Source organism: Bombina bombina, chromosome 6 (assembly GCF_027579735.1).
Source record: "Bombina bombina isolate aBomBom1 chromosome 6, aBomBom1.pri, whole genome shotgun sequence".
Lineage (NCBI taxonomy): Eukaryota > Metazoa > Chordata > Amphibia > Anura > Bombinatoridae > Bombina > Bombina bombina.
Window position 1 is genome coordinate 1012865336 of NC_069504.1, and position 15808 is coordinate 1012881143.

At 38.0% G+C, this 15808-nt stretch overlaps 1 protein-coding gene across 1 annotated transcript in view; it reads left to right on the plus strand.

Moving 5' to 3' along the window:
• ANO2 (anoctamin 2) overlaps positions 1–15808 on the plus strand; it is an 850080-nt gene that overhangs the window by 212033 nt on the left and 622239 nt on the right. The window contains exons 9-10 of the mRNA XM_053718733.1: positions 7032–7073; positions 15051–15115. Of these exons, the coding sequence (XP_053574708.1) occupies positions 7032–7073; positions 15051–15115 (107 nt within the window). The remainder of the gene's footprint in view (positions 1–7031; positions 7074–15050; positions 15116–15808) is intronic.

Genomic DNA, 15808 nt, shown 5'->3' on the forward strand with positions numbered 1-15808 from the left:
CAGGCTGCATCTTGTATCTTCATCCTTCCGGAGCGGGTCCATCTTCAATCCAGCCAACGCGGAGTTATCCTCTTCAAACAAAGTCCTAACAAAGAATGAAGGTTCCTTTAAATGAAGTCATCCAAGATGGCGTCCCCTGAATTCCTATCAGCCAATCGGAATTAAGGTAGGAAAAATCCTATTGGCTGATCCAATCAGCCAATAGGATTGACCTTGCATTCTATTGGCTGATTGGAACAGCCAATAGAATGCAAGGTCAATCCGATTGGCTGATTACATCAGCCAATAGGATTTTTCCTACCATAATTCCGATTGACTGATAGGATTCTATCAGCCAATCGGAATTCAAGGGACACCATCTTGGATGACGTCATTTAAAGGAACCTTCATTCTTCGTTAGGACTTATTTGAAGAGGATGGCTCCGCGTCGGCTGGATTGAAGATGGACCCGCTCCGCTCCGGAAGGATGAAGATACAAGATGCAGCCTGGATGAAGCCTTCTGTCATGTGGAGGACCTCTTCTGCCCCGATCGGATGAAGACTTTGGACCCTCTAGAGGACCACTTGTGCCCGGCTGGGTGAAGACGGCTCAAGGTAGGGTGATCTTCAGGGGGTTAGTGTTATTTTTTTTTAAGGGGGAATTGGGTGGGTTTTAGAGTAGGGGTGTGTGGGTGGTGGGTTGTAATGTTGGGGGGGTATTGTATTCTTTTTTTTACAGGTAAAAGAGCTGATTACTTTGGGGCAATGCCCTGCAAAAGGCCCTTTTAAGGGCTATTTGTAATTTAGTATAGGGTAGGGAAATTTCATTATTTTGGGGGGCTTTTTTATTTTATTAGGGGGATTAGATTAGGTGTAATTAGTTTAAAATTCTTGTAATTCTTTATTTTTCTGTAATTTTTTTTTTTCGTAATTTAGTTTATTTCATTTAATTGTAATTAATTGTAGGTAGTTTAGGTAATTAGTTTAATGATAGTGTAGTGTTAGGTGTAATTGTAACTTAGTTTAGGGTTTATTTTACAGGTAAATTTGTATTTATTTTAGCTAGGTAGTTATTAAATAGTTAATAACTAGCTAATAACTATTGTACCTAGTTAAAATAAATACAAACTTGCCTGTAAAATAAAAATAAATCCTAAACTAGCTACAATGTAACTATTAGTTATATTGTAGCTATGTTAGGGTTTATTTTATCAGTAAGTATTTAGTTTTAAATAGGATTAATTTATTTAATTATTATAAATTAATTTTGTTAAATTTAAATTATATTTAAGTTAGGGGGGGTTAGGGTTAGTCTTAGGTTTAGGGGTTAATAAATTTATTATAGTAGCAGCGACGTTGGGGTCGGAAGATTAGGGGTTATTAATTGTAGGTAGGTGTCGGCGACGTTGGCGGGGGCAGATTAGGGGTTAATAAAATGTAACTAGTGTTTGCGAGGCGGGAGTGCGGAGGTTTAGGGGTTAATACATTTATTAAAGTAGCGGCGATGTCCGGTCGGCAGATTAGGGTTTAATAATTGTAGGTAGGTGGCGGCGACGTTGGGGGCGGCAGATTAGGGATTAATGAATATAATGTAGGTGTCGGGATGTTAGGGGCAGCAGATTAAGGGTTCATAGGTGTAATGTAGGTGGCAGCGATGTCCGGTCAGCAGATTAGGGGTTAAACATTTTTATTATAGTGTTTGCATTGTGGGGGGGCCTCATTTTAGGGGTTAATAGGTAGTTTATGGGTGTTAGTGTACTTTGTAGCACTGTAGTTAAGAGCTTTATGTTCCGGCGTTAGCCCATAAAACTCTTAACTACTGACTTTTAAATGTGGTATGAGTCTGGACAGGAGAGGGTCTACCGCTCACTTCTTCCAAGACTCGTGTTACCGGCATTAATCAAGTCCCAGTAAAAAGATAGCATACGCAATTGACGTAAGGGGATTTGCGGTAGCCTCGAGTCGCGGAATAAAAGTGAGCGATACACCTGTACCTGTCAGACTCGTAATACCAGCGGGCGTTAAAAAGCAGCGTTGGCACCTCTCAACGCTGCTTTGTAAGCCTAACGCCAAACTCGTGATCTAGGCGTAATTTACAAACAAAAATAAAAACTAACACCTAGATTACGAGTTTTGCGTTAGGCTTAAAAAGCAGCGTTGAGAGGTTCCAACGCTGCTTTTTAACGCCCATTGGTATTACGAGTCTTGCAGGTACAGGTGTACCGCTCACTTTTTTGGTCAGACTTGGAAATACCGCAAATCCACTTACGTAAATTGCGTATCCTCTGTTTTCAATGGGACTTGCATAGCGCTGGTATTATGAGTCTGCCAAAAAGTGAGCGGTAGACCCTCTCCTGTCAAGCCTGGTACCGCATTTTAAAGTCAGTAGTTAAGAGTTTTACACTACAACGCCATAGCATAAAACTCTTAACTAAAGGGCTAAAAAGTACACTAACACCCATAAACTACCTATTAACCCCTAAACCGAGGCCCTCCCACATCGCAAACACTAAAATAAAATGTTTAACCCCTAATCTGCTGAACCGGACATCGCCGCCACTATAATAAATATATTAACCCCTAAACCGCCGCACTCCTGCCTCGCAAACATTAGTTAAATATTATTAACTCGTCCCTAACATCGCCGACACCTACCTACATTTATTAACCCCTAATCTGCCGCCCCCAACGTCGCCACCACTATAATAAATGTATTAACCCCTAAATCTAAGTCTAACCCTAACCCCCCTAACTTAAATATAATTTAAATAAATCTAAATAAAAGTACTATAATTAACTAAATTATTCCTATTTAAAACTAAATACTTACCTGTAAAATAAACCCTAAGCTAGCTGCAATATAACTAATAGTTATATTGTACCTAGCTTTGGGTTTATTTTTATTTTACAGGCAAGTTTGTATTTATTTTAAATAGGTAGAATAGTTACTAAATAGTTATTAACTATTTAATAAACTGCCTAGCTAAAATAAATACAAAAGTACCTGTAAAATAAAACCTAACCTAAGTTACAATAACACCTAACACTACACTATAATTAAATTAATTCCATAAACTAAATACAATTAAATAAAATTAGCTAAAGTACAACCCCCCCCCACTAAATTACAGAAAATAATAAACAAATTACAAGATATTTAAACTAATTACACCTAATCTAATCCCCCTAACAAAATAAAAAAGCCCCCAAAATAAAAAAGCCTTACCCTACATTAAATTACAAATAGCCCTTAAAAGGGCCTTTTGTGGGGCATAGCCACAAAGTATTCAGCTCTTTTACCTGTAAAAAAAATTACAAATCCCCCCAACATTAAAACCCACCACCCACACAACCAACCCTACTCTAAAACCCACCCAATACCCCTTTAAAAAAACCTAATACTAACCCCTTGAAGATCACCTTACCGGGAGAAGTCTTCATCCAACCGGGCCAAAGTCCTCAAAGAATCCGGCAGAAGTGGTCCTCCAGATGGGCAGAAGTGGTCCTCCAGACGGGCAGAAGTCTTCATCCAGACGGCATCATCTATTTTCATCCATCCGGCGCGGAGCGGGTCCATCTTCAAGACATCTGACGTGGAGCATCCTCTTCTTTCCACGGTGACTGAAGAATGAAGGTTCCTTTAAGTGACTTCATCCAAGATGGCGTCCCTTAGATTCCGATTGGCTAATAGAATTCTATCAGCCAATCGGAATTCAGGTAGGAAAGATCCTATTGGCTAATGCAATCAGCCAATAGGATTGAACTTCAATCCTATTGGCTGATCCAATCAGCCAATAGGATTGAGCTGGCATTCTATTGGCTGTTCCAATCAGCCAATAGAATGCAAGCTCAATCCTATTGGCTGATTGGATCAGCCAATAGGATGAAAGCTCAATCCTATTGGCTGATTGCAACAGCCAATAGGATTTTTTCAACCAGAATTCCGATTGGCTGATAGAATTCTATTTTTTTTTTAAAGGTAGATAATCCCTTTCTTACCCATTCCCCAATTTTGCATAAACAAAACAGTTATAATAATATACTTTTTACCTCTGTGATTACCTTGTATCTATGCCTCTGCAAACTGCCCCCTTATTTCAGTTCTTTTGACAGACTTGCATTTTTAGCCAATCAGTGCTGACTCCTAGGAGCTTCATGTGCCTGAGCTCAATGTTATCTATATGAAACACATGAACTAACGCCCTCTAATGGTGAAAAACTGTCAAAATGCTTTCAGATTAGAGGCAGTCTTCAAGGTCTAAGAAATTAGCACATGAACCTCCTAGATTTAGCTTTCAACTAAGAATACCAAGAGAACAAAGCAAAATTGGTAATAAAAGTAAATTGGAACGTTGTTTAAAATTACATGCCCTATTTAAATCAGGAAAGATTTTTTTTACTTTAATGTAATTCTAAAGGTAAGTTTAAATTTATTACAAGATAGGGGTGAGTTAATATTTAATGTACAGTTAGCGGGTTGTTAGGTTTAGAGGTTAATAGGTTAATTTAGTTTATGGCGATGTGAGGGGCTGGCGGTTTAGGGGTTAATAACTTTATTTAGTTGCGGTGGGCTCTATGAGCGGCGTGATAGGGATTAATAACATAATATATGTGGTGGCGGTGTAGGGTGCGGCAGATTAGGGGTTAAGAACATAATGTAGGTGGCGGCGGGGTCCGGGAGCAGCGGGATAGGAGTTAATAAGTTTATTAGAGTTGCGATGGGCTCCGGGAGCGGCGGCTTAGGGGTTAATAACTTTATTTAGTTGCGGCGGGGTCTGGGAGCGGCGGGATAGGGGTTAAACAGTTTAGTATAGTGGAGGTGTTTAGTGACAGGGTACATATAAAGCTGTGAAAAAGCTGAATAGCAGCGAGATCGATGACTGTTTAGTTAACAACAGTCCCCTGCTTATCACCCCATACTTGGTGTGCGGCTTTTTGACCGCTTTTTTGTTAAATTTGGAGAGCCTATTCAGGTCCGCGGCCTTAATGTTAGCCGATGTCAGGTGAGCATATTGGTGCCGGCGAATGCAGCACAGTTGACGGCTTGATAAATAGGCCTCTATGTGTACTTTGTATATGTTTATGTGCAGAAAGGTTTTTCTTGCTTTATTTAGGTTTTAGGTTTTTTGTTAGATGTTGTATGTTTTTTTGTTGGTCTGTTCAGGAGATTGGACACTACCCGGTCAATGATATGTTTTTATAATCGCAACTTAATAAATTACAATTTGATTAAGGATTCTGTGTGCAGTAATCCCTTTCTTTAAAGTGACAGTAATGTATGCCACTTGATTCTTTCTATGTCTTTCTATAAAACATTTCTTCAAAGGGTTGCACTAGGTTTTGTTCATAGTAGTATTAACTCCTCCCTCCGATTCTTTATAATAATATATATATATATATATATATATATATATATATATATATATATATATATATATATATATACGTATATATGGATTTCCCGCACCCACGCTACATGACCTCCAGATGTTAGCACAAAAAAAAGCGATGTTAGAGCAACCATAGCACTAACATACGGAGTACGAATTCTTCTTCCATGTTGCCAGTAACATACATATTGCAAGGTTTAACTGCATTTTGCTAGAAACACACCAGACAATTTTCACCATCTTTAGGTGCCATGGCACCTTTCCACAATCCCACAATCAAAACATACCTCTCTATCTATTCCCTCTCTTTGATTTCACCAAGGCAAACCCCTCATTATGGTGTCCATTGATAAAAAAAACCAACACCATTGCAAATACACCACCTCAGCATAAGAATCCCTGCTCCTTAATGATCCACCAGTCTCTCAAGAGGAACTACTAATTCCCCTAATTTAAGGGACCATAATCTATTTTACTGCCTTAACCCCAGGAACATCTCTTTTTTAGTGCATGATGCTTTCAACCCTCATCTTCAGCTTTTTGTGAACATTCCCCATTGAAGAAATCCTTATCAGATACTAATAAGAATATGCAAACATTGGGACTTTAATTTTAATTTGGTTTAAAGGGAGCAACTGAAGCTCAGAGTTTTGTTCTACCCTTTTCTGAGATTAATTCAGTTTAAATAGTAAATTGAGGAGAGTTCTTCATGATGACATTAAAGGGATATGAAAACCATTTTTTTTCTTTCATGATTCAGATAGAGCATGCAATTTTAAGCATCTTTCTAATTTACTCATATTATCAATTTTAAAATAAGAGTAAATTAGAAAGTTTCTTAAACCTTTTATGACGGGTTTAATTTGTCTACATTGGAACAATGTTCTGATGTAAACAGATTTAAATGGTGGGATTGGGTCAGGGGGGCCGGTAGGCATGCCCACCATGACCCAATCCCATTCAGTAAGCGCAGTTGGTTTGAAACCGTTTCAGTACAGCCAAACGGCTAGGACGTTCCATGCTGTCTTAACAACGCTAAAGCCCAGTGCAGTTAGGATGGAATGGAACATCCTAACTTCGGGAAAACATGCATGCTCTATCTCAATCATGAAAGAAAAAAAATGTGGACTTTATATCAATTTTAAGCCCACCCCATTAAACACTGGACAGTTAATTAATTATCTAAATTATTTAAAAATATGCTGAAGATAAAAAATCCCACACTCTCATTAGGTGCCAAGGAAAATTATGTTGAAGGACCATGGCCACATGTGATTGACTATAAGGACCAAGACCATCATTCAGGGGTGAAGAATCCATGACATCTGTAGAATGAGCTTTTAGGAATTACACAAAAAATCACTGAATTAAGGTCTCACAGGGTAGGGCTCTAAAAGGATGGGTTTTCCTTTGAGTGGGATATTTTTATTGTGGTGTAACAAAGAATAGGACAACCTTAAGGGTGGTCTTTATGTTAAGGCTAAGGTCTTAACATGTCTATAAATTACTTTTTTTTGCTGACTAATCATATAAAAGTGAAATGGAATATTAGAATTTTTAATATATGTATGATTGATATCTAAAGAAGAATGGTTAATAAAGAACAAGTCTCCATAAATTAAAAACTGTAAAGGAATAAATATGGCCTGTTTTTATTTATAGGGAGACTATGAACACAACAAGGGTGAAATGAATGAAAGAAAGGTGAGTAGAATATAAATTTACAATACATATGAATACTGAGATGGTTTTCGTACACAAATAGATTAGGCAACCTTTAATGGGTAACACTCAGATATAAAATCTATGTTGTGTTTATGAACTGTTTCACTCACTGCAAAGCAAGATTTATCATTAATTAGACCTAGTATCTGCTTAAGGGGATTGCTTGACTGTTTGGGATATTTTGCAATCAACTTCCCATTCTTTAAATCCAATGTTTTACAGAGTTTGGGGCCTATTTATCAAGCTCTGTATGGAGCTTGATGCTCTAAAGACCGCTGCTCCATAACCTGTCCACCTGCTCTGAGGCGGCAGACAGACATCGCCGGAAATCAACCCGATCCAATACGATCGGGTTGATTGACACCCTCTGCTAGCGGCCGATTGGCTGCAAATCTGCAGGGGGTGGTATTGCACAAGCAGTTCACCAGAACTGCTGGTGCAATGATAAATGCTGAGAGCGTATGCTATATCGGATCATGTCCGCTCGCACGTTCTTAAATAGCCCCCAAAGTCTCCTAGTCTATCAAAACATATATGAATAAGCTGTTGACAGATGTGTCGGCAGCATTAAATGTTCATGGCAGTATAAATGCTATTGTGTGTCTTATCAACTTCTATAGAAGCAAAACTAGTCACACATTTTACAGGTCATTCTGTTAAAAATCTAAAATTACCCATGCTAGTGGCTGTTCTATAGAAATATTTTGCTGCTGATGATGATTATTACAAAAACGTATAGTACATTACAATACATTACATTGGGTCAAATTACAAATGGAGTGCTAATTTATGCTCCCGCTCAAGGGTTACCTGCTCTAGGAGTAAGCTTTTTGTGTGTGTCGGGTTGCGCTCATATTATGAGTTGTTAGTAAACTATTTTCGATCACGCGCTAACCCGACGAGCGCAAAAACCTAAACTTAGAATATTGCACATACAATAACCTGTTCCCCTATAGAAGTCATTAGAGCAAAAAAAGTGTGGAAAAAAACACCCTACTAGTTCGCAAACCTGATAGTATAAATATATATATATATATATATATATATATATATATATATATATATATATATATATATATATATATATATAATTAAATATATATCTATAGAAAAAAAAAATATATATATATATATATATAGGAATATCTGTTTAAAAATAAAATGAACATATTCTGCTATGTGCAGATCATTGAAATGTGAAATATTTACAGTAAATATACAGTATAAAACTTTATTAAAAATGAATATAGCTTTTACATGTTTTCATCTACTTAACAGCAAATGGTTCCAATGGGCACACACACACAAACATATACTGTATATATATATATATATATATATATATATATATATATATATATATATATATATATATATATATATATATATATATATATATATATGTATATACTGTACATACATACATATCCATCTTTATATATAGTTATGTCTATGTATGTACATATGTATTTATGTGTTTATATGTGTATATATGTCTGTAAATACATATATACACATATAAATACAAATGTATAAATATATATATATACACATACATACATATCCATCTTTAGACATGTTTATGTACAGTATCTCATAAAAGTGAGTACACCTCTCACATTTTTGTAGATATTTTATTATATCTTTTCATGTGACAACACTGAAGAAATGTCACTTTGCTATGATGTAAAGTAGTGAGTGTACAGCCTGTATAATAGTGTAAATTTGCTGTCCCCTCAAAATAACTCAACGCACAGCCATTAATGTCTAAACCATTGGCAACAAATGTGAGTACACCCCTAAATGGAAATGTCCATATTTGGCCCAAAGTGTCAATATTTTGTGTGGCCACCATTATTTTCCAGCACTGCCTTAACTCTCTTGGGCATGGAGTTCACCAGAGCTTCACAGGTTGCCACTGGCATCCTCTTCAACGACATCACAGAGCTGGTGGATGTTAGAGACCTTTGTGCTCCCTCACCTTCCATTTGAGGATGCCCCACAGATGCTCAATAGGGTTTAGGTCTGGAGACATGCTTGGCCAGTCCATCACCTTTACCCTCAGCTTCTTTAGCAAGGCAGTGGTCAAATTGTAGGTGTGTTTGAGGTTGTTATCATGTTGGAATACTGCCCTGCGGCCCAGTCTCTGAAGGGAGGGTTCATTCTCTACTTCAGTTTATCACAGTACATGTTGGCATTCATGGTTCTCTCAATGAACTGTAGTTACCCAGTGCCGGCAGCAGGCCCAGCCCATGACACTCCCACCACCATGCTTGATGGTAGACAAGACACCATTGTCTTTGTACTCCTCACCTGGTTACTGCCACACACGCTTGACACCATCTGAACCAAATAAGTTTATCTTGGTCTCATCGGACCACGGGACATGGTTCCAGTAATCCATGTCCTTAGTCTGCTTGTCTTCAGCAAACTGTTTGCTGGCTATCTTGTGCATCATCTTAAGAAGAGGCTTCCTTCTGGGACGACAGCCATGCAGACCAATTTGATGCAGTGTGCGGTGTATGGTCTGAGCACTGACAGGCTGACCCCCCGCCTCTTCAACCGTCTCTTTCACAAAGACAACCTCTGGATATGATGCATGTGCACTCAACTTCTTTGGTCGACCATGGTGAGGCCTGTTCTGAGTGGAACCTGTCCTGTGAAACCGCTGTATGATCTTGCCCACCGTGCTGCAGCTAGGTTTCAGGGTCTTGGCAATCTTCTTATAGCCTAGGCCATCTTTATGTAGAGCAACAATTCTTTTTTTCAGATCCTCAGAGAGTTCTTTGCCATGAGGTGCCATGTTGAACTTCCAGTGACCAGTATGAGAGAGTGTGAGAGCGACTACACCAAATTTAACACATCTGCTCCCCATTCACACCTGAGACCTTGTAACACTAACGAGTCACATGACACCCGCGAGGGAAAATGGTTAATTGGGCCCAATTTGGACATTTCCACTTAGGGGTGTACTCACTTTTGTTGCCACGGTTTAGACATTAATGGCTGTGTGTTGAGTTATTTTGAGGGTACAGCAAATTTACACTGTTATACATTCTGTACACTCACTACTTTACATTGTAGCAAAGTGTCATTTCTTCAGTGTTGTAACATGAAAAGATATAATAAAATATTTACAAAAATGTGAGGGGTGTACTCACTTTTGTGAGATACTGTATGTATATCTATGTAAAGCCCTTTTCCTGCCTTTTTTTAAAAAAACAAAAAACCTTAGACCTAATATCTTCGAGCCCTTAAAACTTTTGTGTGCAATGTGTTATTTTTTTAAATAATTTTTATTAGGCAGTATTATTATGAGTGTAAGTGTACTTTTTAATGTTGATTGATTTTAATTTTGATGTGTTTTGTGACACATTTTTGTTTCGCGAAAGAGTTAACCAGAGCTCTGAGGTCATGTTAATCATTCTAGAGTAAATCACTATTGTGCTCAGACATTGGCATTTACTTTCAACTTGTAATACGAGATGTGAAAACCCGATAACGCAAACGACAGCACTCTACATAATCTGGCCCTCTATGTTTTGAATACTCCAAATAATCCAAAATCTACCTTTACTTTGGTTAATAAAATCTTCAGTCTCAAGAATCTTATAGTTGATGCGCATTATTAACTTGAATTGCGCTCAAGAGATCACGTTTACTTTTAACTTGTAATATGTAAGTTTGCGCTCCACTAGTAATCTGGCCCATTATGTTTTAAAGTGGAGGTTTATCAATACAGGAAAATGATATAGCTATATACTGTTGCTCAGTGCTTCAGTTTTATTTGTTTATATATGTTGCTAACAATAATTGCATCTGAACAGATCTTAGGTCAGTAGTTTATATGAAACTTATAGAAATAAAATGATAAGCAAGGATAAGTATAAAAACCCACCCCCTGAAAAATAACAATGATCAGACCATGGGCTACATGTGCAAAAGGATGGACAAGGTTCATAATTTGGGAACCTGCCCCCCTCCCCCTTTGCACTGAAGGGCACTTCCTCATGCAAAGTTACCTCTGCTCTCTTGTGACCATTGGATCAATCGTGTTCAGGGTGTTTTGTCTCCCGCTATCTGACTGCTGATTTATACATTTTGGAAAGCAGGCTTAATAGAGCCCCAAGACTACTTTCTCAAATAGTTGAACACTTTATTCTTAGTGTTTCATAAATATCATGTTAGAATAATCTTGTAGTTCTCTTAAGCTTTTTATTAAGTGACAGCAGCGCAGGTTAATTGAGATTTGGGGTCAGGCATGGTTAGGGATTATTGCCGATGGAGATGTTGCATGTATAAACCATGAAAGTTACTGTTTTAACTAAGGGGCTGAATTATCAAGCTCCGAATGCCCCTCTTTCCACGCAAGTCTTCAGGCTCGCCAGAAACAGCAGTTATGAAGCAGCGGTCTAATGACCGCTGCTCCATAACTGATCCACTGCCTCTGAGGCTGCGGTCTTCAATCCACACAATCCTATACGGTCGGGCTGATTGACACCCCCTGCTAGCGGCCAATTGGTTGCTGTTCTGCAGGGGGCGGCATTGCACAAGCAGTTCTGGTGAACTGCTTGTGCAATGATAAATTGCACAATGTTAAATTGTTTTGGCATATTTGATTTTGTCTAACATATTATAAAAATAAAGTAGTTTCTGACTTAATTGTGCAACAATTTTCCAAATGAGGAAGCTTGCTTTAATGCATGTGTATCAATCCCAGGGTTATAACCGATTAGATCCTGGTTTCTCAACAGCCGGGCCGTGGCCCAGTACCAGGCCGTGATAGCCCTGCTGGTGGGCCCCCACCTGTCATGCCCCCACTGCACACTCTTACCCCACTGCACACCAGGGGCAGACTGAGACCAATCAAAGCCCCAGGAACACTGTCTCACACTGACCAAAATGTATTACATTTTATGCAAATGAACATGGTAGCCTCCCTGCCCTGCCCCCAACAGGCCCCTCAACCTCCAGAGCCAGGACCCACAACATTAAGGTCCAGAGAAAACGCACCCAACCTCCAGGGCCAGACCCCACACTCCATGGCCCTCACAGTGACAGACCCCTGCCAGGGCCCCCACTAAACCCACACTTTTTTTTGCTTAGTTTCTGATAGGGCAACTAAAAACTCCAGCTTAAGGAATGCACCAGGATCCGTGGAGATGCCATTTGTGGGCCCCCCTACTTGCTGGTACCTCGGCCCAGGTCCTATTTGCCTGGCTGATCAGCCCGCCCCTGCTGCTCACTTTATATATATATATGTGTGTGTGTGTGAATATATATATATATATATATATATATACTGTATTATATATATATATATATATATATATATATATATATATATATATATATATATATATATATATATATATATATATACACACACACACACACACACTACCGGGCCCTAGACATGGCTAGCTAAAATTTACCGGGCCTTGAGGTCACTTTGGTTGAGAACCACTGGATTAGATAACTGTTTAGCATGATTTGGCAGATTCCAACTTTTTATTCTAAATGTAAGAATTCTAACAGTTAAGCACTGACATTTTTTGAGCTGGGATCCTTCAGTTAAATTGCCAGTGTGCATTACAATACAGTACTTTTATGGAGCAATTTAACTATTCCTGTTTTGGTAGCTTGCTGAAATTATTGCTAATCCAAAAGGTATGGAATTATAATAGGGAGAAAAGTGCATCTAAAATATAAATGTCTGGAAAAACATTCTCTCCGTGAGGTGCAGTTCTGTGTAGCTTTCCTCTTATCCTGCCTATTAGAATCTTTTATGAAGTGTTAAGTGTTAAAAACATAAAAGGCTTTTTCCAGAAATAAAGTACTGATTATTCTCAAATGTCTGCCAGCCATAGAACCTGCAATACTGTTTTCCTGGTGTTCATCTGTTTTCTATCGGCATAATAGTTTCAGGGTTTAATTTCCTGAAAAGCACTAATCAGATTGGAAAGGATGGGGTAGCCTTCGTTTGTGTAAGCATATACTCTATTTATATGCAATCTATTTAACTTGTACAGATTCATTACAGACAAAATAACTCAGTCACAACAGTAGGCTTTATTTTAGAAAAAAGTTTAATGCTGCACCATTATATAACATATCCTTTTCATTTAAAGCAAATACCTAATTCCCTAAACATCAATATTGAGATATTATAAGAATTCTGATTTCAGACAAATTGCAGTTTTGATTTGGGATGCATCTTTTTTATTTTCTCTACAGGATTGTTTTACAGGATTGTTTTAGAGAAAGTGTAGTATTTATGTAATACACAGTCTGATGGTCCCTCCACATTCTAAAGCCTTTCAAGGATTTTGTATTTTGAAGCCATTCCAGTTTACTAGAAAACTAAGTGATAGACCACTAATCACAAACAGTGGTGTCACCAGAAACGACATATGGGGATACTTCCCAGATGCCCATCAGTGTTTTGTGGGATAGCTAGTGATGGGAGGGTCGGGGTCATGCGTGCAGTGGGCAGGGCCAGGTGGAGTTAGGGGAGCCTGGGCAGAGTGTTAAAGTGATGATCACAGTTGGGGGACAATTCAAAGGGCAGCCATTATGCTGGGGGACTAGGGCTTCCCATGGCAATAACACAGTTTCACATGCAATCATAAAAAGAATACTTAAAGGGCCATAATACTCATATGCTAAATCAAGTAATGCAGCATAACTGTAAAAATCTGACATGAGATTTCATAGTAAACTTCCTTAAAGGAACACCAAACACAATTTTTTTCTTTCACGGTTCAGATAGAACATATGTTTTTATACAACTTTCCAATTTACTTCTATTTTCAAATTTGCTTCATTCTCTTGTTATCCTTTGCTGACGGAGCAGCAATGCTCTACTGGGAGCTAGCTGAACATATCTAGTGAGCCAATGTGTGCAGCCACCAATCACCAGCTAGCTACCAGTAGTGTAGAATATGTACATATTTTTTCTCAACAATGTATACCAAGGGGCCGATTTATCAAGCTCCGTATACAGCTTGATGCCCCTATTTCCGCGCGAGCCTTCAGGCTCGCCAGAAAAATAAGTTTTGAAGCAGCGGTCTAAAGACCACTGCTCCATAACTTGTCCGCCTGCTCTGAGGCAGAAGACAGAAATCAACCCGATCAAATACGATTGGGTTGATTGACACCCCCTGCTAGCGGCTGATTGGCTGCGAATCTGCAGGGGGCAGCATTGCACCAGCAGTTCACAAGAACTGCTGGTGCAATGATAAATGCCGACAGCGTATGCTCTCAGGCATTTATCGATGTGCAGTGGACTCCGCTCGCACTATGATAAATCTAACCCCAAAACACATATGAAAATAGAAGTAATTTTGTAAAATTTTTTGTATTTTATTGTACCCTACTGCATCAATGCAATGTTTTGTGATCCCAGGACATACTTGAAAACGAGAGAAATCTCAATGTATCCTTCCTGGTAAAATATTTTATAAATAAATAAATTTCCCATTATTTTTCAACATCTACGTAAACATGTAGTTAATAACATTAACAACATATTTTGACTTTATGTATTAAAAGGATTTTGAACTCAAACTATAATCCCACAAAAATATTTTATTTATTTTTGCTTTTGGAGTTATTATTTTATTTTATGTTCTGTGTTACTAGCCCACACTACAAATCATATATGTGTAGTCACATGGGATGTCATGGTAGACTATTAGTAAGATTATGGTCGATTAGCTACCAGTGTTATATCACAAAACAAGAATTGTTAAAATTTGAATATTGAAGATTTTACGGCAGGAAAATATACATGTTGCATTTGCACTGATGTAGGAACCGCTGATATTTTTAGAATGTCATATATGTTTTAAATTCATAACCTGCCATAGAACATACGAATGTATTTACTAATAAGTAAATATGACTGTGATTATTGTTAATAAACATTTATATACATTTTTCCTTCTAATTTAGTTGTTACATCGAGAATGGGCAAGATACGGAGCATTTTACAAATATCAGCCTATTGATCTTATAAGGTAAAACTTGTTGAATCCTCATTGTATCTGATTTGATGTTATTTTTATAGCAATTTGTGCAGTGAAAGGGCTGGTGCTACAAAAGAGGCAGACTAGGCCCAGTACGACATGTTTATTATCTGTCTACTCTACCTACATACTTATACATTAAATTGTATAGATGGCCGTAATCATTATTCTGCACAACATTTCAGTGTATAGATACTTCACATAATTATACAGTATAGTGTGTTCTTTTTTCCATGTATCAATAATCAGCATCTTTATGCCGCACCATCAGTGTATAGTCACCCGTCATCATCATACAGGGCAGCATATATGTTATCAGGGTATAGGCCCTAATGCCATAATTATACAGTGCAGCATGTTTATTAGTGTATAGATGTGTTGCATTATAATATCATACAAAGTGTTGGGCTTTTTAGTGTATAAATGTTCATTATCCTAACTATACAGTAACACTTGCCCAAAATTGTGTTTGAAAAAAATTATACTTATGGTAATGTTTAGTAAAATACATTTGCAGTGTCTGATAATTTGTAGTTCAGGCTTGCAAGAGTGAGTCTGCAGCCACACATTTAAGAAGTAGTCTCTGCTTTTTATCAAATCCCTTCAAACTTCGCTTGTTCAGGGTGATTAACAGGCTCTGATTTCAAGCAATTGGTTGCTGTCACAAAGGAGGGCTATGCCACT